Raw genomic sequence first — 22,561 nt, 5'->3', positions numbered from 1 at the left:
ATAGCCAGCAGGTCAGCTGGGCAGTTGCTAGGTGAGCGCAGAAATGCTGACCAAACAGGAAATGGAATTTCAAAAATGTGCAGGGATTTAAAGGGGAGGGGCATATATACCTGTGTACCTGTCTGCCAAGCAGTGGAGTTCAAAATGGTGACCAGAGAAGTTATGGTGAGGCATTGTGGGACACCTCCTGGAGACCACTAAAATTGATGTAACTAACCTAAGATGCTATACCTCTCACTGAGGTGGAGTTACTAAGTTGGCATAGTGAGCGAGTTACATCAGTGGCAGCTGCGTTTTAGTGTAGACACTTACAGAGTTAGGTTGACACAAGCTGCTGTACATAGGCCTAACTCTGCAGTGTGGACCAGGCCTAACTCTGCATGTGGATACTCTTATTCCCCTCCAGTAGTGCCTTGTATGGTTTGCTTAATCCACTTCCAGAGCGGATTAAGATCATACAAAAGCACTCTTAGCCCTGGTCTACATTACGAATTTATGTCAGTATAACTACATCGCCCAGGTGTGTGGAAAATCCATATTCCTGAGTGACATAGTTATACCAACCTAACCCACGGTGTAGACAGTGCTCTAATGATAGGAGGGCTTCTCCTGTTGACATAGCTACTGCCTCTCGGGGAGGTGGAATACCTGTGCTGATGGGAGAAGCTCTCCTGTCAATGTAGGCGATGTCTTCACTAAGTGCTACAGTGGAAGCGGTGGCATTGAAAGTATAGCCACTCCCTTACTGTGGAGTAAGAGTACCCACATGGGGTGCTAGTGCAGAATAGCTGTTCTGCAGTAGTTGTCCCATGCTCTGTTCCCCCTGTAGACAATCCCTGGGAATCTTTCTAAAATGTTCATTGAGCAGTAACCAAATACCACTGTGCTGTAAATGCTTCCAAAATATGGCAAAGGGATTTGCTTTGTCTGCATCATTAAAAGTATGTTTTTTAAAAAGTTTTTCAAAGTAAACTGTTTCAAAGGCATGCCTTCAAGATCAAAGAGAGTAAGATGAGAGAAATGCAGTTCCCATTATTCTGACAAAGGAAAACATTCACTTAGTTGTGAAATACCTAACCCAAAATCTTATGTCCTCTGTAGCTGAGCAGTCTGACCGGACTTGTCATCAAATTAGGAAAATGATGAGGTAACACTATCCATCCCCGCATAATACACATACGCATGCACACAGAGCATGTTTAAGAAAATAATTGTCAAGGGATGTCCCAATCATTAGTCTCATCAGAACCAGTGGATGAAGAATCCTTCCGGTTTTCCCCTTAATTTATACACACTCTTGCTGGACATAGAAGACATTTTGTAACTGTACTCGAGGTGAGAGAGGAAAGTGAAGTCAGTGATATTTGACCTAAACGTGCTGCCTGGGAACATCCTGGCAGTGATCTTGATTTACAGTGGGTAAAAATAAGGTGTGTCTCCTGATAGGTTTTCAGCAGTCTGGCTGTAATGGTAGAAGTATTCAGCAATATTATCAACCTTTACTGGAGACAATATCAAACAGTGATTAGTGCAGAGAATAAAGTCAGGGGAGAATTTTTATTTTTTTTTATTCCCCCACTGTGCTACTAATTTGCTATATTATTATGGTCAAGTAACTAAGGCCAGGTTTTTCAAAAATGGCCATTAATGTAGTGTGTCCAACTTGAGACATCTAGGGTCTGATGTTAAGATGTGCTTACCTTCAGCTGGAGTTCAGCAACTCTGAAAGGAAAGCCATAGATCTCTCAAGCTGAGCACCCAAAATCAATTGGCCATTTTGAAAATGTTGGCCTTTACCTCGGTGCCTCACTTTTTTGATATGTAAAATAGTCGTAATGATACTTAGCTTTGTAAAAGGACTTTGGGATCCTCTGACAAAAAGCACATTGTTATTTATTGTTATTGCATGTAGTGCACCAGTCCAATTGCCTCCTACTCCAAAAATAATAATATGTTTACATAGGTTTTTGGCTCCCAGTAAGCATAACTGTTTTTGTTCTAAGCTGACTTATCTGCAATTCATGGCACAGGCCAGTTTCTACTTGGGGGATGAGGGAAGGAAGGGACGAGTGAACAATTATAAAGCATTTTACAAGGAAACATTGCCAGTGGTGCTTGCAGTAATACTAAAAAAGCAAACAAGTAAACAACAACAAAAACCATCCCCTAACGCTTTGCTCTTACTTTTAAAGTACTTTTTATCAAAGGTTCTCAAATTACTTTACAAAGGAGGGGGTAAGTATTAGCACTATGAGTATTTTTGTCATTTAAACCAGTAGATTTTTGGCTGAACAAGGCTTTGGCCCTATGTGGAGGGCATTTATTGTCACAGCATAGGCTCTGATCCTGGTGGGTCGTTGATCTGTTTGGAACTCTGTTTGCTTCACTGGGGTTCTGCTCAGTTATAAGAGTCCATCCTCCCTGATTGCAGGATGGGGCCAGAGTGGGCATTGTGAAACTACTTACGTTGTTTTTTCTAAGCACTGTTGGCTACAGTTTGTCGAGGCCTTGAACAGATATGCAGTGTGGGGTGTTCGCTAGTGTCCTGGGGGCATAAGGTACCCCAAAGGGGAAGCAGGGAATCCTAGCTCTGCAACCCTGCTACTGCCAAGCACTAGCTACCTGGCCATGCATGGGACACCTCAAGCATTGTAAATTGCAAGATTGGGACCATGAATTGTAAGTTCTCTGGGGCAAGGACTGTCTCTTCTTGTGTGTTTGTACAATGTCCTGCAGTGTGGGCACCCAATCCTGATTGGAGCCTTTATAATAGTGCTAATGCTTGCAGCGGCACCGTAAAGATTCCAACATTTTTGTTCACTGAAATAATTACCTTTTGTCCCATCATTTGTGATATTGTTTCCACTTAGAATGGGGAATGTCTCAAACCCATCATTGTGCATTTATATACTGCAGGAGGTTAATGTCCAGATTTTAATGGCACCCCTTTTACATACATTTGTTATGCATTGCTTGTCCTGATTGTATTTGAACTTTTTTTATAGACTCCTCCTTGTTGCATTAAATTGAAGTGAACCAACAGTAATAGAAATTCCAGCACTTTTAGGACTGCAAATCCAAGTTGAGGTCTGAAACTACTTTAAAAAAAAAAAAAAAGCAATCCAGCTCAAAGTGAAGAGGGAGTCAATGAATAATTATAATATGCAACAGTATTTTAATAGTTTTTGCCAAGTCTGATGGTCCTGCAGATTGTACTGTGGCTAAAATTCATGTAGAAAACCCTCTCTGTGTGTGGGCCTTTCTACTGTCTGGATGGGAATGGATGGTCTCTACACCTGTTCCAGATATGCTGATGCGAAGGGGCAGGTTTCGAAAAGATCCCATGGGATGTGTATTTATGAAGATCCAGTAGCCCAAAGCACCTGCATAAGGGGCATTATTCTTTGGGCCCTACCAAATTCCTGTTCCATTTTGGTCAATTTCACAGCCAGGAGGTTTTAAAATTAGTCAGTTTCACATTTTCAGATGTTCACATCGGAAATTTCATGGTGTTGTAACACTGGGGGGTCATAGAATATCAGGGTTGGAAGGGACCTCAGGAGGTCATCTAGTCCAACCCTCTGCTCAAAGCAGGACCGATCCCCAAATAAATCATCCCAGCCAGGGCTTTGTCAAGCCTGAGCTTAAAAACTTCTAAGGAAGGAGATTCCACCACCTCCCTAGGTAATGCATTCCAGTGTTTCACCACCCTCCTGGTGAAAAAGTTTTTCCTAATATCCAACCTAAATCTCCCCCACTGCAACTTGAGACCATTACTCCTTGTCCTGTCATCCGCTACCACTGAGAATAGTCTAGATCCATCCTCTTTGGAACCCCATTTCAGGTAGTTGAAAGCAGCTATCAAATCCCCCCTCATTCTTCTCTTCCGCAGACTAAACAATCCCAGTTCCCTCAGCCTCTCCTCATAAGTCATGTGTTCCAGTCCCCTAATCTTTTTTGTTGCCCTCCGCTGGACTCTCTCCAATTTTTCCACATCCTTCTTGTAGTGTGGGGCCCAAAACTGGACACAGTACTCCAGATGAGGCCTCACCAATGTCGAATAGAGGAGAACAATCACGTCCCTCGATCTGCTGGCAATGCCCCTACTTATACATCCCAAAATGCCATTGGCCTTCTTGGCTACAAGGGCACACTGTTGACTCATATCCAGCTTCTCGTCCACTGTCACCCCTAGGTCCTTTTCTGCAGAACTGCTGCCGAGCCATTCGGTCCCTAGTCTGTAGTGGTGCATTGGATTCTTCCGTCCTGAGTGCAGGACTCTGCACTTGTCCTTGTTGAACCTCATCAGATTTCTTTTGGCCCAATCCTCCAATTTGTCTAGGTCCCTCTGTATCCTATCCCTACCCTCCACCGTATCTACCACTTCTCCCAGTTTAGTGTCGTCTGCAAACTTGCTGAGGGTGCAATCCATACCATCCTCCAGATCATTTATGAAGATATTGAACAAAACCAGCCCCAGGACTGACCCCTGGGGCACTCCACTTGATACTGGCTGCCAACTAGACATGGAGCCATTGATCACTACCCGTTGAGCCCGACAATCTAGCCAATTTTCTACCCACCTTATAGTGCATTCATCCAGCCCATACTTCTTTAACTTGCTGACAAGAATACTGTGGGAGACTGTGTCAAAAGCTTTGCTAAAATCAAGGAACACCATGTCCACTGCTTTCCCTTCATCCACAGAACCAGTTATCTTGTCATAGAAGGCAATTAGATTAGTCAGGCATGACTTGCCCTTGGTGAATCCATGCTGACTGTTCCTGATCACTTTTCTCTCATCTAAGTGCTTCAGAATTGATTCCTTGAGGACCTACTCCATGATTTTTCTGGGGACTGAGGTGAGGCTGACTGGTCTGTAGTTCCCAGGATCCTCCTTCTTCCCTTTTTTAAAGATGGGAACTACATTAGCCTTTTTCCAGTCGTCCGGGACCTCCCCCAGTCGCCATGAGTTTTCAAAGATAATGGACAATGGCTCTGCAATCACATCCGCCAACTCCTTTAGCACTCTCGGATGCAACGCATCCGGCCCCATGGACTTGTGCACATCCAGCTTTTCTAAATAGTCCCAAACCACTTCTTTCTCCACAGAGGGCTGGTCACCTCCTCCCCATGCTGTGCTGCCTAGTGCAGTAGTCTGGGGGCTGACCTTGTTCGTGAAGACAGAGGCAAAAAAAGCATTGAGTACATTAGGTTTTTCCACATCCTCTCTCACTAGGTTGCCTCCCTCATTCAGTAAGGGGCCCATACTTTCCTTGACTTTCTTCTTGTTGCTAACATACCTGACGAAACCCTTCTTGTTACTCTTAACATCTCTTACTAGCTGCAACTCCAGGTGTGATTTGGCCTTCCTGATTTTACTCCTGCATGCCCGAGCAATATTTTTATACTCTTCCCTGATCATTTGTCCAATCTTCCACTTCTTGTAAGCTTCTTTTTTGTGTTTAAGATCAGCAAGGATTTCACCGTTAAGCCAAGCTGGTCGCCTGCCATATTTACTATTCTTTCTACACATCGGGATGGTTTGCCCCTGTAACCTTAATAAGGATTCTTTAAAATACAGCCAGCTCTCCTGGACTCCTTTCCCCCTCATGTTATTCTCCCAGGGGATCCTGCCCATCAGTTCCCTGAAGGAGTCAAAGTCTGCTTTTCTGAAGTCCAGGGTCCGTATTCTGCTGCTCTCCTTTCTTCCCTATGTCAGGATCCTGAACTCGACCATCTCATGGTCACTGCCTCCCAGGTTCCCATCCACTTTTGCTTCCCCTACTAATTCTTCCCAAAAGGCGATCAGGGTGGGAGGGTCGCAAGGCTACTGTAGGGGGGTTCTGGGATTGTCACCCTTACTTCTGCTCTGCTGCGGCCTTCAGAGCTGGGGAGCCGGAGAGGAAGGCGGCTGGCCCGGCGCCCAGCTCTGACGCTAGCAGCACCTCCGGCAGCAGCACAGAAGTGAGTGTTGCAGGGTATGGGGCGGGGGGGTTACCATATGTCCAGTTCTGCCGGCAGGCTACTGCACGAGTTGGGGGCTGACAGCTAGTGCCACAGCCTGTGTGTGTGTGTGTGAGAGAGAGTCAGCAGGTGACAGCTGGAGTCACCCGAGCTTTCTGCAGCAAGGGGAGATTTTGGAGGTGGGTCTGACCCACCCCGGGAGCAGTCCCTGTAGGGGAAGAGGAAGTCTCGTCCCTGCCCATCCCCAGCAGGGACTAGCAGCTGGAGCCCTGCACAGGCTAGGAGCCACCTGCTGTGTGCAAGATTTCATGGGGGAGATAAGATTTCATGGTCCGTGATGCATTTTTCATGACCATGAATTTGGTAGGATCCCACTTATTGTGTATTACAACATTTGCAGAGGGGCTGTCAATGGATTTTATAGGGGCCTATTCCACCTCCACTTAGTTCCTGGTATGCAGCCTTATAACTTTTTGGTTTTGTGCCTGAATGGGTGAATTTCACCTTGTGAGAACAGTCAAGTTAACAGTTTGGTTTTTGATTTAAAAATCCATCCTGAACTGGTTGACTGCTGTCTTGTGCGGAAATATTGCTGATGTGTACAATAGTATCAGCTATAAAGGCTATATGTGATGTCATTTCACATATAGAGCTCCCACTGACATCAACTGGAGTTCTGCTTGAAAAACAGTGGTAGAATCGGCTGACATTCGACTTTATTCAGCCTTGTCTGGTTAGGAACATTTTACGGTCTATAGACTAGAGGTTTGAAGTTATTTTATTAGTAGTACATCAGTCTTTTTTTTTCTTCCTTTTTTCCTTATGATTTCTACAAAAGTGTGTACTCATGGCAGTTTTGATAGCTATGTAAAATACAGCCTTTACTAAAACAAACCTATCAGTCTGATAACCTCACCCCAACAGCCAACCACCAATCCCCCCCTCTTTCCTCCAACACTGACCCTCTTCATGCCCCCCTTTCCCTCAAAAGCCTGGGAGAGTAGATGGGCTTTTCTGTGTTCCCTAAAAGTCAGCAAATTTGGGCTATTTTTGCCAAGCTGGGGGTCATCGGTTCCAAAATGTAGGGACCCTTGCCCATCATGGAAGAAACTTCCTCCCATTTTTAATAAGGTACGCTTCAACTTCAGTGCTTTTGCTGATTGTTACTAAGGTGGCATTGCATAAATCCTGACACAGAAGGATAATTCAGTACAGTAGCACTATGAAGCCTCTCTCTGTTGCGCCAATCACCTGTATTTCTGATAGTAATTCCAGTATTCCTAAAATGTCTTGATTTTGACAGAGGCAGGAAAACAAGCTGAGAGTTCAATGTGGTGTTTTGTTCTTTTTTTTTTAACCAGATTTACCAAATCAGTGTTCTCCTTACCCTTGCCAGAAAGAGGGGACTGAAATATGTGAAGATCTAAAGGGTGACTTCTTTTGTCATTGCAGACGTGGTTGGCGTGGGCGAAAATGTGAACAAGGTAATTATATTTGGTTTATTTCTTAATGACTTCTGATGACCAGGTAATACAGGATTGTCTGTCATGTACAATGTTTTTATACCTCATACATTTACTTGAACTGTTATTCAGTGCACTTGTAAATAGTCATTGATGCCAAACTCCAGTATTTATCCCTTCCCCACTGTTACATAATTCACAGTTGCCATAGCATTGAACTTTGGTTTACACATCATTCAGGGACACCGCCCCCACCTACAAAAAAAAAAAAGTCCTGTATGAAGCACATAACTGTATAAAATGACATTTTAAAAAAGAAAGCTAATTGTGTATAGGGTTGATCCTGGATACCCTTATTTATAGAGGACCTGATACCAAGACTACTGAAATCCCAGTGAGGATTCACATTGACTTTATTGGGGCTACTCACATAAGAACTACTTGCTTGAATAAGGGTTTGCTGGTCGTATAAATGGGAGGTTTTCCTGTGAGGTTTGCCATGTCCTTTGTAGCATACAGAGGTTTCCCCAGCTCTCTCTGATTACTGGTTTCTGCTCCTTTCAGGCCTTTCATCAGAGCCATCACTTTACTGGCTGCAAGGATTAATTAAGATTCATTTGAGATCATATGCTGCTAGCTCACAATCATGCTGGCCCAGGCAGCAGGAGATCTCATAAGGGAACTGAACCTGAGCTTCCTGTAGAGCTGTGGGAATATTGTGCAGAGTGGTGGAATTATTCACAAATATTTTATTTTAAAAATGTTGTGAAATTTGTTCGTGAATTGATTTGTGCAGCTCTGTAAGCTCAGCAACTGCAATAATGTTTTGTTTTTTTACTCAATGTCTCTTCCATTGTCTTGATCATCTAGAGACACAAGTTGGGTGAGGTAATACCTTTGACTAGACCAACTTCTGCTGGTGAAAGAGACAAGATTTTGAGCTTACATAGAGCTTTTCCTTGGGTCTGGGTAATGTACTCAGTGTCACAGCTAAGGGGACTGCCTACAACCTCATCCCACATGAACCCACCGCAAGGACTTTCTATATGCTTCTCAAGATACACAAACAAGGGAACCTGGGCAGACCCATCATGTCTGGCCACAACACCTTACTGAAGGAATATCTGGATTCATAAAAACCATCCTCAAATCACTCCAAAGGGCCAGCTTCTTCCAGAACACAACCGATTTCCACCAGAAACTCAGCAACATTAATAACCTCCCTCAGAACATCATCCTTGCCACCATGGACGTCACCTCCCTGTATCCCAATAACCCTCACAATGACCGCATCGCTGCCTGTCCCAGATATCTACAAGACAATGGACAACACTCAGCCATGCACCCCAGACACATCACCAAACTCCTCTATTTCATCTTCACCCATGACAATTTTACATTCAACAGCAAACACTGTTCTAAACCATGGGAACAGCTGTGGGTACTAGGATGGCTCCCCGATATGCCAACCTCTTCATGGGCCACCTTGAAAAAGAATTTCTGAACAAATGTACCACAGAACCAATGATATTCCTGAGATACAGCAATGATGTTTTCATCCTCTGGACAGACAACCTAAACTCACTCATAGATTTCTACCACAACTTCAACAATCACCACCCATCCATTCAACTCTCTCTAGAACACTCTCACTTACTAGCATCAACTTTCTGGACACCACAATTAGCTTCAACAATGGAACCCTGCAGACAGCTATATACAAGAAACCCACAGATCACCACACCCTTCACAGATCTAGTAACCATCCCAAACACACCAAGACATTTGCTTTCTGCAACCATCCCAAACACACCAAGACATTTGCTTTCTGCAGCGAGGCGTTCAGATACCACAGAATATGCTCTGAGGAGAAAGTCCAGGATATACACCTTAACACACTTAAAACTGCCTTCACCAAACAAGCACACTCCACCAGATAAGTAGATTGCATCATGGAATGGTCCACCTTAATACCTCAAGAGAACTGGCTTCAATACAGAGATAAAATCCCCTCTGACTGTACACCCATAGTTGTCGCCTACTACTCCACATTGGAACCTGTACGGGGTATCATTAAAGAGTTACAACCCATACTCGATGGGATTACACCCTGAAAGAATTTTTTCCGGAACCCCCTCTTCTGGCCTTCAAACAACCCGCTGAGCCTCTCCAAGCTCCCCACAGGCCAGTATACACCAACTCAGAGGCACCAGATCCTGTCAGAATATATGCAAAATCTGTAGACCTTTCTCCACTGCTATGATGACCAACGCTCCTTACAACACACCTTTCAAGGTTCATAGGTCTTACACATGCCTATCACAACGTGTGGTGTACCTCATCCAGTGTCCTAAATGTGCCCATAAATATGTGGGTGAAACGAGACAGTCACTACACTCTCTCAAATGAACTCACACAGAACAGTGACAAAAGACAAAAACATCGTATCACCTGTGCGTGAACACTTTACAGAGTGATCACTCTATATCTGACCTATCATTCCTCATTCTCAAAGGAAATCTGCACACCTTCCAAAGACCATTCTGGGAGCTTAACCTCAGAACTTTGCTAGACACTAAAGATCATGGACTGAATAGACACACTGGTTTTATGGCTTAGTACTACAATCTGTAACCCACTAACAACCCCTCCCCCTCCTTATCTTTTTTCCCCTCTCCTTTCCTTTCCCCCTATGACTGGAGGGGAGTTAAGAGGCCATTTCACCTTGAATGGTTCCTTGAAATATGTGTTAACTATTTATGCTGCACAATCCGTTCCACGTTGTATTTAGCTTTGACACTCTGAGTACATTTCCCAGACCCCAAGAAGAGCTCTGTGTAACTGGAAAGCCTGTCTCTCTCACCAGCAGAAATTAGTCCAGTAAAAGATATTATCTCACCCACCTTGTCTGTACTATCCTGGGACCAGTACGGCTACAACAACACTGCATTGATCATACTGTTGTTTAAATTTTGAGTATAAAGATCCCTTCCCAGATGTGGCTCAGGATGCTATATGAACATCAGGTCTGCTCCTGCAAACACATATGGGAGTTACTTTACTTGTGGCGATAGTACCATCAGCTTCATTAGGATGATTCCCAGGAGTAAAGACACACATACCTGTTTGCATACATTTCAGTAGTGGTTGTCGAAGATCCTAGGTGCAATAAATAAGTAAGTGTGTGTGTGTATTTGAGTTGGTATGTACGTTTTTGAAGCTGTTTCTACACATAACAATTGTTCTTCCATCTCTTGCCTTTCTTCCCTCCTTCCTACTTCCCATCCCTACCCTCACTTACACAGTGCTGAATAGCTGAAAAGCCTAACATAACTTTTTATTGATATCTAGATATTAATGAATGCAGTGTGCAGAATGGTGGCTGTAACCAAGTCTGTCTCAACAACCCAGGCAGTTACCGCTGTTCATGCTATAGTGGCTATGCTCTTCTTAAAAACAATAAAATATGTGAAGGTAAGATCAATGTATACCTTTAATTTCAGGTTAGCTGTTACATTAAAGTCAATGATTAGCAGTTCTCGATCACGGTGGACAACATTAGGGTATGTGTTATGTTTATATTATTTTGGATATAAGGTAGGTGGGAGGTAAAATGTGTGGGTGGAAGTGAGATAGTGGTTTGAAACTTAAGGACTTGGTAAGGGTCCCCTGGCTTGCTAGGAGCCACCCTAGAATATTTATTCAAGTCCATAGGCACTGTCTTCCCCTCTGTCCGGTGAGTGCTCGGCCCAGTCCCTGCCCTGCCTCTTGTCTGCCTCCTCCCCTGAGTGCGCAGTGTCCCCACTCCTCCCCCTCCCGCCCGGAAAGTCCTAAGCACTGCCAAACAGCTGTTAGGCGGTGGCAGGGTGGGAAGCACTGGGTGGGATAGGGAGGAGTGGGGACACGGCGTGCTTGGGGGGAAGGAGAGGAGGGGAGCTTGGCTGCCGGTGTGTGCAGGGCACCCGCGAATTGTTCCCTGTGGGTGCTCCAGCCCCGGAGCATCCACGGAGTTGGCACCTATGTGTTCGACAGTCAGCAGTGGGAGGGGGCCATTGGAGGAATGGGTGGAGATTTGCTGGCTGTAGGCAGTTTGGTCCAAGCTGGCTGAGGATGTCAAAAACGGTTTCTTCAAACACTGATCTATCAGGGATGATCGAGGCCTGGGCTCCTTAAAGAGTGATGGTAAGACCAGACTGGGAGAACATCAGACTTTGTGGCTTATGAAGAGGAAGCCTGAACTGTGGGGGGGTGAAATTGTTCTTTCCAGGGCTGGAAAAGGACTGTGATCCAGCTGATCAGTACTGGAGTTCATTCACAGATATATGTTGTAAATAATAAATCGCAGATCTCTTAATTCAGTCCTGAGTGGAGCTGTGGTGAATGGGGATTTATGCAGTGGCCTTCAGAGAACACCTACCGTAGCTATCGGGACCACTCTCCTGCTCCTGGGGTCCTTGTAAGAAGGGAGCAGAGGGAGGGGTGTCCAGAGGTAAAATTGCTAAATGAGAAGCTTGATGGTGGTAGCAGTATACAAGACCAAGTCCTGGGAAACTTGGAGTTGTGACAATTGCGTTTTATACTGTTAGTTTACACCAAATGTTGTGTTTTAATCGTTAGGCCAAAAGAAACTCTTAATAATTGGGTTTTTATTTTGTTTTTTTCCCCCAAGTAACTGCAGCCTATTAGGATTTTATTCAGTAGTGCAAGTTTGGAATACATGCCTAGGCATGCCAGTAGTCACACCATACTTTTCTGCAACATCATAACATGGGAGTGATTCACGGAAGATTTGTGGGTTGGATTGTACTAAATTGGTCCAGCTGATCAGCCCTCACATCCTGACAACACTAAGAGGAAGAAGGGTTGGCAAGAAGAGTTGTTATGATTATTCCCAGTCTCATTGCATTGCAATATAAGAGCCTGTTGGTTTTCTTTTCTTTTTTTGTGGTGTTTGTTAAACTTAATATTATTTTTTCTTAATCTGGGTATGTACAGCAGCTAATAAATTCAGAAGGTGAAAGTGCAAAGAATGGAGCTTTCAGTCTTCCTTGCATAATCTCATTTAAGATTAACGGTTGAAATGCCCTGGTGAGGGCAGACAGCAATGTCACAAAGCAGTTTAGGACAGAAAGTGAAGCAGAACATCATGTCCAGTTGAAGCTACAGGGTGAACGTTATGTCAGCAGAATTTAACTAATCCAGATTTCAAATCCCCTTCTTTTGCAAGCTGTGCCATGGGATCATTAATGACCACAAGTGGCCAAGCCCTCAGCTCTATTTATCTCCATTCAAAAGACAAATTATGTATAAACCTTTTAATGTGCTGGCACAGAATTTATTTCATAACAGTTCAGTCATCCCTGCTTATAAGAACCTTGGTCGACACACACAGTACAGGAAATAGAGCCAGGCATATGCAGAAGCTTCAGCACAATAACTTTATCAACCAAACATAAATACAAGATATGGAAATTTCCTGCAATATTTTGGGGAGCTCTCACTGTATTAAGTTTATGTATGTAATTCCATCGGGGCGGGTGACACAGCTCCTACAGAAACTAAGAACAGTGGGGGGTGATTAGGCAAATTCACTAAGGTTGTAACACCTCTAGAGAAGTACCACCACCTGGAGATGCTCATATGCTAGTTCGAACTGGTTTCTGCAGAGAAAAACAGACAAAGAAGGACTTTTGATAAATAGCATGAGTTTAAACACACTCACGGTTACGCACCTGTGGGGATCATCCCACTCCCCCATCGGGACATGGATGTTTGCTGTTTTCTGATCCAGCAAACACACAGGAGTTTCTGTCAAAGCGGGGGCCCCAATCCTTGGGAAGGTTTTTGGAAGGACCTTGGCCTACTGAGGCCCCGTAAGACTGATGGGTGACCTCTGGTAAACTTCTAGCAGGCGTATAAGAACTCGTGATTGTTTTTATATGTTTTTTCTAGAATTTTCACCTTGAGAATCAAGGTGCTTGCTTATAGAGAACTATATGGTACCTTGTGACGGCAGGCAAAGCAGTTGTAGTTTTAATATGTTAGCAGGTCGAGGTAGACAATAAACTCTTCCCTAGTATTTACCTTGACCTGCTAGCACACGTTAAAACAACAATTTTGTCCACATTCGCCAGCACCTGCTGAAAAGTGACTTATTTTCCTCACCCCACCCCTGGACCTAAGGGGAGTATGCCTCCCTATAGCAGAACCACCCAGTACTCTTAAACTGATGCCTAATTTGGTGCTTAGATTATAGACATGCACTCCTTTGGGCCCAATTCACAATAGTGCAAAGGGACACATTGACTTTGATGAGTTGTACCTATTATTCCAGCTGTGAAGTTCGCCTTGTGTCGAAAAGAAAATGTTCTGTTTAATGTTGGTTTATTAATCCAACACAACGACAATAGAACAAAAAACCTTGCTATTAAAGACAGATGTTTAATAATAATAATAATAATTAATATGTGCCACAGGTATCATAAATTTTAAAATAATAATATGCTTTAGGTGAAATTTGAGAGATGGTGTTTGAAAGAGATGTGGGAATTTTATAAAGTAATTGAAATTGAATTACAAATGGTTAAAGGCTGAAAATTTTAAAAAATTACATGCATTTTATGAAATTGTGTGTGTTAAAAAGAGGAAGAGCAGGGGAGAGGAGAAACCTGTATTTGTTAAAATAACGTTTCTTTGATTTTGGGTTTCAAATCTGTATTTGTGTCACCAAAAATAAAACTGGTCCTCCACTTCCTGACTGTGTGCTTCTTATTGTTCCACAGTTTGTAGCCCTGTCAAACTTGGCAACTGGGTCTATTTTTTCAGTGTTTTCCCTCTGGGTCACTTTGCATTCCTCTTCCAAAGATAGCCAATGGCTTGAAGAGAAACCAACAGCTGTTCTTGGGAAGCCTGTAATCACTTCCTTACTGGCACTGAACAGCTTTAATATTTATCAGACCAACACTGTAGACAGATTCTCAAGGATATTAGTAAACATCTCAATTAGCTAAATAACTGAGAAGACAGTTGACCCTGCCATACTCAAAACTTGCAAACATTGAAATGATACTGATGTGAAATAGCCCTGTGTGTTTGACTGTTTGTTTTGCAGACATAGATGAATGCACAGTATCAACAGGCATCTGTGGAGAAGCTCTTTGTAAAAATTTAATAAGCTCGTATGCATGTCTGTGTGATACAGGCTACAGATATGATAATTTAAGCAAGTCTTGTCAAGGTAAGTGCATGGAAATAATGGGATTAATTACATGGTAACATTTATAAAGTTCTGTGATGATGTAAAGCACTATGGGATTGTACAGTACATTTTATTAATCTCCCGTTCTTTTTAGTTCATCATTTAACCACTGTAGGTCAGTTGCCTTTCAGTGCCTGTGAGCAACTACAGAATAACTAAGACTTCTTGTATTGACAGGCAGAGATCTGGTTGGGATCCAGACAAATCTGTTCATAGTGTTGTTTCCATCTGTGGTGGCAGAACACTACAGAGCAGTAGTTGTTGTTTAAAAATCTCTCGTAGTATTTAGCTGCGCTTGGAGTCCTGTGTAAATAGGACTGTGTACAGCTCTGTAAGTGTTCCAGGACCAGTGTTGCCTCCAGCATTATGTCTGAGTAGTGTAAGGACATGAATTTCACATGAGCCTTTATGCACTGGAATGGGTTACCTAGGGAGGTGGTGGAATCTCCATCCTTAGAGGTTTTTAAGGCCTGGCTTGACAAAGCCTTGGCTGGGATGATTTAGTGGGTGTTGGTCCTGCTTTGAGCAGGGGATTGGACCTCCTGAGGTCTCTTCAACCCTAATATTCTATGATTTATAAAGTGCGAGGGCTTCTTTTTCCTTCTTTCCTTTCTTTCTTTCTTTCTTTCTTTTTAAAATAGCTACCTATATCCTTGGGCCACAAATGTGACTTTTTCCCCCCTGGATTTCTGAAGTGAATGAGAAAATGCAAAAGGAGGAAAGAAATTAATGGAGACCTCTCATTAGTATTGTCAGCTCCTTGTTGTTTATTAAGGACCCAATTCTGCAGTCATTACACTGAGTAGCAATTATGCAAATTGTCATGCTGATCACAGCTGGGCTACCAAAACAAGTAAGATCTACTCAGTGCACGAGTACCAGCATTGGCCTTATGAGGAAGCATTGTCTAGCAGTTAGAGCACAGGGCTATGAATCAGGAGACCAGGTCAGACCAGGAGTCAGGGTTCTGTTCTCAGCCTTTCCAGGACTCACTATGTAACTTTGGGCGGCCAGAACTTATTTGTAAATCAGATTCCTTACCTGTAAAATGGGGATAATAATAGTTCTGTACCTTGGAGGGATGTTGAGGGATAATTACTGAGTGTTAAGCACTTTGAGATCATCAAATGATGGGCACTATAGAAGGGCAAAAATATTATACAGTTTGTAGACCATTTGCTTAAAAAATTAATCACTATTTTTCATTGTCCCCCCTTTCCCTTTGCTGGTGGTGTGTAGATGTGAATGAATGTGAAGAGAAACTTTGTGAGCAAACCTGTGTCAATTCACCAGGGAGTTACACCTGTCACTGTGATGGCAAAGGGAGAGTTAAGCTTTCCCAGGACATGAACACTTGTGAGGTATCTTATCTCTCATTTCAGTAACTGAAAAACGAAAAGCTTTGAAATAATTATGCTTGGATTAAATAACTCAGAGGGGAGAGTCCAACTGTCCAGGCTTACTTGAGCTGGGTAGTAGATACCATAAGAGGCCAGTGTCCTGTCTCTTCCACCTCTGTAGGAAAGGGGTCTTGCTAGGGTGATGAGAGAATAGCTTATGCAAGTCTCATCTTCCCAGGATCCCACTGGCTAAGCATCTGTTGCCCCATTCCACAAAGAGGATGGCAGTGGAAGCACTGTGTGTCCTCTACTTAGCTGTAATTTACATCTGTCTGCATAAGCTTTTCTGAATTAGGTCCACTGAGGATGGTGTAGAAATTTAATGGCGTGATTTAAGTTATAGAGTAGTACTTTCACTTTTTGTTGCGCGCCACGATCCCTTTATGATTTTTTTCCCTTTGGCTGAGGCAGGAAGGAGTCTCTGATACTTGGCGTGAATGCAAAAAGCATCCATTAGCAAGGTTTTTATAGTGGACTTTTTTCTGAGGATGTAGGATTACAATGGAAATTGTTCTTTAATGTGTAAATTTTTTTTTTTTGCTATAGAAAAATATGCCCTCAGGGGAAGCAAGGGGAAATGAACTTTAAGCGTCCTCATTACTAAAATTACAGTACTGTAGTCTTAGGACTTATCAACAGTTGTTTCATAATTGGTACCCTGATCAACAACTATATCCATGTCATGAGTGTTTGAGATTAGAAAATAGCAAAGGAAATTCCATTTGATTGTCGTCTTCTTTCGTTAATGTATGAGCAAATAATTAGTCTACAAATATGTTTCGATTATAGGATATTATACCTTGTGTGTCTTTTGCTGTTGCGAAAAGTGTTAAATCTCTATACCTGGGGAGAATGTTCAGTGGTACGCCTGTTATCAGACTACGCTTTAAAAGGAAACAGCCCACAAGGTGAGAATGCTTTTAGAACTGCAGCTGAACATTGCGTCCCTTCAGTACATGTATGGAATTAAAAAGCCACTTGGAACTAAAATTATTATTATTAATTTGTATGTATTATGGTACACTTGGGAACACTGATCAAGGATCAGACCCCAATTATGTGAGGCACTGTACAGACAAGTAACCAGGAGGGAGTCCTTGCTCCAGAGAATCTGATGATCTCTGAAATATGTCAGCGTGTTCTCTACTACTGTTTTCATAATATATCCTCCATCTAGTTTAGTCTTAGAATTGAGTTAAAAGCTAATACTTTTTAATACTTGGTTCTTAACTGTCTGAACTGATGCTCTCTGTATGGAAAGCACACAGTGGTTTTTGAATTCTGCATAACTGATTTGTTTCTTGACACCCATGTGGTCAGACTTGTGGCTGAATTCGACTTTAGAACCTTTGATCCTGAAGGTATCCTTTTCTTTGCTGGAGGCCATCAAGACAGCACGTGGATAGTCTTAGCTTTGCGCAACGGACGGTTAGAATTGCAGTTGAAGTACAACGGAATAGGCCGTGTGACCAGCAGTGGGCCAGTTATCAACCATGGCATGTGGCAAACAGTGAGTATAAGCGGCTTGTTTCATGGATGTTATTGTCCCATTGTTTGATTCTTGGACTGCATCTAAAATGCACTTAGGCTTTTTGCTTTCTTTGTATTTTGAAGGGATATTGTTTGGACATAGCCTCATGTTTAACATGCTGTTATATTTTATATTTAAAGGTGGAAATGAAACTATTGGGGTTTTTTAAATCTGGTGTTCCAGGACTCAGCATAAATACAGCACTTTAGGGCACATTCTTCATCTAGACAGAGCATTGCTTGCAATCTGTGATTGCAGACACAGTACAGAATATGCACAGCCTTCTTTCCATTTTTCACTACAATAGCGTGGTGGTGGGTGAATGGGGGCTTTATGTCACTTCTCATTTTAAGTTACTTTTAAGAAAAGAAAATAAACTTGGGTGTAAGAACAACATTTCAACTATAGAATTCAAGTGTAGCAATAAGCTGATCCCTGGAGCAGGGTGCCCATGGAGAGATGTGCATGGCCTGAGTCAGAGCTCTAGGAGGCATTGTGCCTGTGCAGGAATGATACCTCCAAAGGCACTAGAGAAGTTTTGCTGCCACACCTCCTTGAAGAGGATGCAGTATATCCTCAAACCACATGGCACATTTGGCAGAGTTGGCGTTATGCCACCTTTCCTTCTTCCCTGCTCCTGTGCACAATCCTCAGGCTGAGCCATCCTCTAGAGTAAATTAGAGCAGCCTCTGTGGCTAGGGGGCCCAACTGTAGAACTAGCTTTGCGATAGCAGAGGACTACCTCAGCTGGTGTGTGTGTGGTGGTGATAGTGGTGGGGAGTAGGGGGTGGAATCTTCAGCTGGCTCTGAAAAGCAGCTTTAAGTCACCTTTGTACCTCTGGAGCAGCACAAGATACGGCTGAGCTCTACGGCTTTGTCCTTTTTAAACTACGAAGAATGCTTATTTTAAATACAAAATGGTCTGTTTCCTCCGTAAATATATGGGGCAGCCTTTTTAAAAAACATTTTGATGTCTGCTTACTTATCTTCATAATAATGTAATTCCCAAGAATATTGCAAGAAGATGCAATCTGTTTTGGAGTTGGTGTGGGTTCATATTCTTCACAATCACAGCAATGTCTTCTAATTTCTGTTGATGTTGGAAATTTCATATTCTTGGGCATTATTATATGTGACCAAATCAACAAGAAAGGTTGCAATATGAATTTGTGAAATATTTGTCATTTTATGTATTCATTTTCTCTCTTATTCCTTTCTTTTTCCTTTCCCTTTAATTTTCATTCATTTGGTTTTCCTGTTGAGCCCTTTGACCTTAAATCCATTAAGTTACTTGTTTCGTAGAGACTGGGTGGGTAAAAATTCCTGGTTAATTTTAGTACTCTAAAGTCAAGGATATTAATATTTGTGGAGGAAGAGGGGCAGATTTGAAATTACAGAATATTATTTATAAATGTCCATTCAGATTTCATGTGTTTACGAGAAATTGGGTGGAGGATTTTTTTCCCCTAAAGAATAGTTGGAAAAACCATACCCTGTAGTGTATTCATATTAACCAATAGACATTTGGTAATACTTCCAGCACATCAAATAACGTCTCATTCAGTTCTCTTACTCTCACTGAAACAAATAATTTTCTATCTCCAAGACAACAGTGGTGGAGATTCAGTGAAGCTGTAGATAAAGTGTGCGACATGCAGTAGCTTCATATTTATGAGCTTCTTCAAGCCAGGTCTTGCAAAACTAAAGATTTATCACCATAATTTGAAATTCTGTGCTGCATGCAGTGATGTCTCTAATTGGGTGTATGGAGTGGTGTGATGGCCTACTGGTTAAACTTGTGATGGAAAATGTGTTTTTATTTATTTTAAAAAAAAAGTGTAATTGATACTGCTAAGGCTGGTGTGTTAGTCACAGCAGCTGCAATCAACCAGTTAAACTGTTTAACTTGGGAACATAACAGGCGTATAAGCAGCAGACCTCACAGTGTGGTAATGTGAACTTTCACAAATCAGTGTAGGAGGAAAAGTGTGGAAGAGATTTTCTTTCTAAGTGTTGGGTAATGGAGCTAGGTGAGTGAAGAATGTAGAGTCTTGTTTCGGCTATGTTCGTTTGCTGTTGAACTAAGGCGGTGGTAGGAAGGGGAATTATCAGTGTAATTATTCTGTAATTAACATAATTGTCATTCCCCTGCCAACAGACTGTTGAGCACTCCTATCCCCATATTTTCCCCCAGAAACTATTCTTAGTCACTGCTTTTCTTGTTGAGGTCTGCATGCCCACAGTGCACTGCAGGGATCACTGTGGTGTCTGGTATTACTAATATCTCTGTTACAGACCTGGAAGTGGAGGCAAACAGCATCTGAAATGAAATTTGCAAATAATACTAAACTGGTAGATTTGTAATAACCAGTGAGGAATGTGAATGCCAAGGAACTTGGAGCTACTAGAAATATGGGGAAAAAATAACAAATTGAGGTACAATGCAAGTTAGTTTTTCCACAGATGTATAATAGTGATGCAGAACATAGATAGCCAACAGGAGGGAGAAATGTGGAAAACAGGAATGCCAGCAGCTGACAGTTGGAAACTGCTTAGGCTTTAGATCTTGCCACTACATGGAAAAGTCTGTGTAAGGACTCCATGGCATTTCCCCTCTGTATTCTGCCCTGGGTCTGGGTTTCTCAATTCCGCTGCCAAAGAAGCTTCCCTGCCCCCAAGATCTGCCAGGTCTCAGTCTAGGGATTGGCTAGATTAAGGCCATCACTATGGAGGCCCTGCATGCCAACACTAACACTGGAGGCTGTCTTACTCTCCACAAGTCTGGCATCGAGTCTTTAACCCCTCATTCCACAAGTGCTCCTGGAATCCCCGCAAAGGGTGGGATGGAATAAGGGACTGATCAGTAAACTTTCAAAAGTACCTAAGGTGCTGATCTTCAAAGGTATTTAGGCACCTAACTTCAATGGGAATTAGCTGTCTAAACACCTTTGAAGATCTGGGCCTATGTGACTGAGGCCTAAATGCCAGTTGCAGAAGTGATTTAGGTGCTTAGGAGCCAAACTCTAATGGGATTTAGGTTCCTAAGTGTCTGAATCACTTTTGAAAATGAGATTTAGCCCTTCCTCCCCACTACCATTATGGCCAATAGCACAGTGGTTAGAGCACTCATCTGGGATGTGGGAGACCTGTTTTCAGATTCTTGCTCTGCCTGATTTGAAGCGGGGGCTTGAATTTGGGTCTCTCATATCCCAAGTGAGTGTCTGAACAATGGGGTGATTGGGTATTCTGGGTGGGGTTCTTTCAATCTCTCCTTTTGGAGCTGTTCCACTCTGTATAAATAATTAAATATTTAGTGCGCCAAAATATCCCCTCACCTTAAAACTTACCTCCTTAAAACTCTCCTCTGCTCTGATGCCTACAGAAATCTTGATGAGCAAAACATCACAGGAAAGGAAAGGTTTAAGAAGGGCAGCTGAAGCTAGGCAAATTCAGACTTGAAATAAGGCATACATTTTTAATGGTGAGTAATTAACCATTGGAACAATTTACCGAGGTTTGTGGTGGATACGCCATCACTGATCATTTTTAAATTCGGATTGGATGTCCTAGATCTGCTCTGGGAATTATTTTGGGGAAATTCTAGGGCCTGTGCTATATAGGAGGTCAGCCTAGATGATCAGGACGGTCCATTCTGGCCTTGGAATCGATGAATAATGAATAGCATGTTCATGTGCACTGCTGATACCACAACCTATCATGCCAATCAACATTATCTCATTGTTTCCTTGTTTCCTTGTACTGTCCCCATCTCTCTGTTTCCATCTGTTGTCTCTTGTCTTGTAATTAGAATGCAATTTCTCTGGGGTAGGGACCACCTTTTGGTTCTGTGTTTGTACAGTGCCTTGCACAGTGGTGTTGTGGTCTGTGACTGGGGTTTATAGATACTACCATTTTACAAACAATAGTGATGGTTAGGGTAATCAACCTGGGTTCAAGTCCCTTGCTCCAAATCAGGTGGGAATTTGAAAATGGGTCACCCACATCCTAGATGATTGGCCTTCTGGGTATTCTGACACAATCCCCTGCCCCCAAAATTCCTGATATGGTTGCCCTGGCTGCCTTGTGCCAGACCCAATCCAGTAAGTATACTTTGAAAACCCCTACTGGATCGGTGCCTGTTACAGAGATAGGCAGGGAATCCTGAGTTTGACAATCCCATCAGGGCTTAGGTATGAGCGAGGATGTTGAGCAGCACAGTGACGTCAGGGCTTAGGCAGTTTTGTGCATGCCAGCAGTGGGAACTTAGGCACCATGATGGACTTTACAGGGAGAAACTTAAGCACCTAGGGAATTTAGGCACCTCCAGAATTAGGTGGCAGGTCAGCAGGAGTTTTGAGGATCTAACTGGTGCTTAAAAGTTGGGTCTTAGGCTCCTAAAATGGCAGTTGGGCACCTACATTTCATTGTGTATCAAGCCCTTAGGCAATTCTGAAAATTTTAGCCCTAAGCATCAAGTTTGACACACCTGTATTTGTCAGAACCACAGGGTCAAATCCCAGTAGGATCAACTCAGCCCTTCAACCTTCTGAAAGAGGGGGGTGTGGATATGGGTGTGTCAGAGAGACATATAGATGAGAATTTAAAGTGAGATGACTGAGGTCCTTTCTGTTCTGAGTACATGTTAAAAACATGACAAATCCCTTGCCACTTCTCAAAGGAATAGCATTTTCCCTAGTTTTCTTGGCCACAGTTTTCCCCAGCCCCATTTTTGTTGTGTGTGTGGCATGTCAGTTTTGTGCTTGACTGCCTCCCTTTATTCCTGGAGGTGGCTACATTTCAATGGTACTTTATGTATGTGGGCCCTGATTCTGCAGTGAGATGCATGTAGGGAAATCCTTGTGCCTACCTGGTGCCCCACTGAAGTCAGTTGGGTTTTGCCTGGACACAAGGATCTGCCTGGACATATATCAGTGGAGGATCA

General features: G+C 42.9%; 1 protein-coding gene across 2 annotated transcripts in view; it reads left to right on the top strand.

Moving 5' to 3' along the window:
* The window catches only part of GAS6 (growth arrest specific 6), a 75,330-nt gene that overhangs the window by 25,657 nt on the left and 27,112 nt on the right, over positions 1 to 22,561 (top strand). For both annotated transcript variants that reach the window (XM_084610100.1, XM_084610099.1), the window contains 6 exons: positions 7,329 to 7,451; positions 10,782 to 10,904; positions 14,542 to 14,667; positions 15,928 to 16,049; positions 16,878 to 16,996; positions 17,409 to 17,598. In XM_084610100.1, coding sequence (XP_084466226.1) covers positions 7,329 to 7,451; positions 10,782 to 10,904; positions 14,542 to 14,667; positions 15,928 to 16,049; positions 16,878 to 16,996; positions 17,409 to 17,598 — 803 coding nt within the window. The remainder of the gene's footprint in view (positions 1 to 7,328; positions 7,452 to 10,781; positions 10,905 to 14,541; positions 14,668 to 15,927; positions 16,050 to 16,877; positions 16,997 to 17,408; positions 17,599 to 22,561) is intronic.

The sequence above is a fragment of the Lepidochelys olivacea genome, assembly GCF_965140295.1.
Source record: "Lepidochelys olivacea isolate rLepOli2 genome assembly, chromosome: 1".
Classification (NCBI taxonomy): domain Eukaryota; kingdom Metazoa; phylum Chordata; order Testudines; family Cheloniidae; genus Lepidochelys; species Lepidochelys olivacea.
The sequence above is the reverse complement of the archived record's forward strand: the minus strand, read 5'-3'. Positions and strand labels throughout refer to the sequence as shown.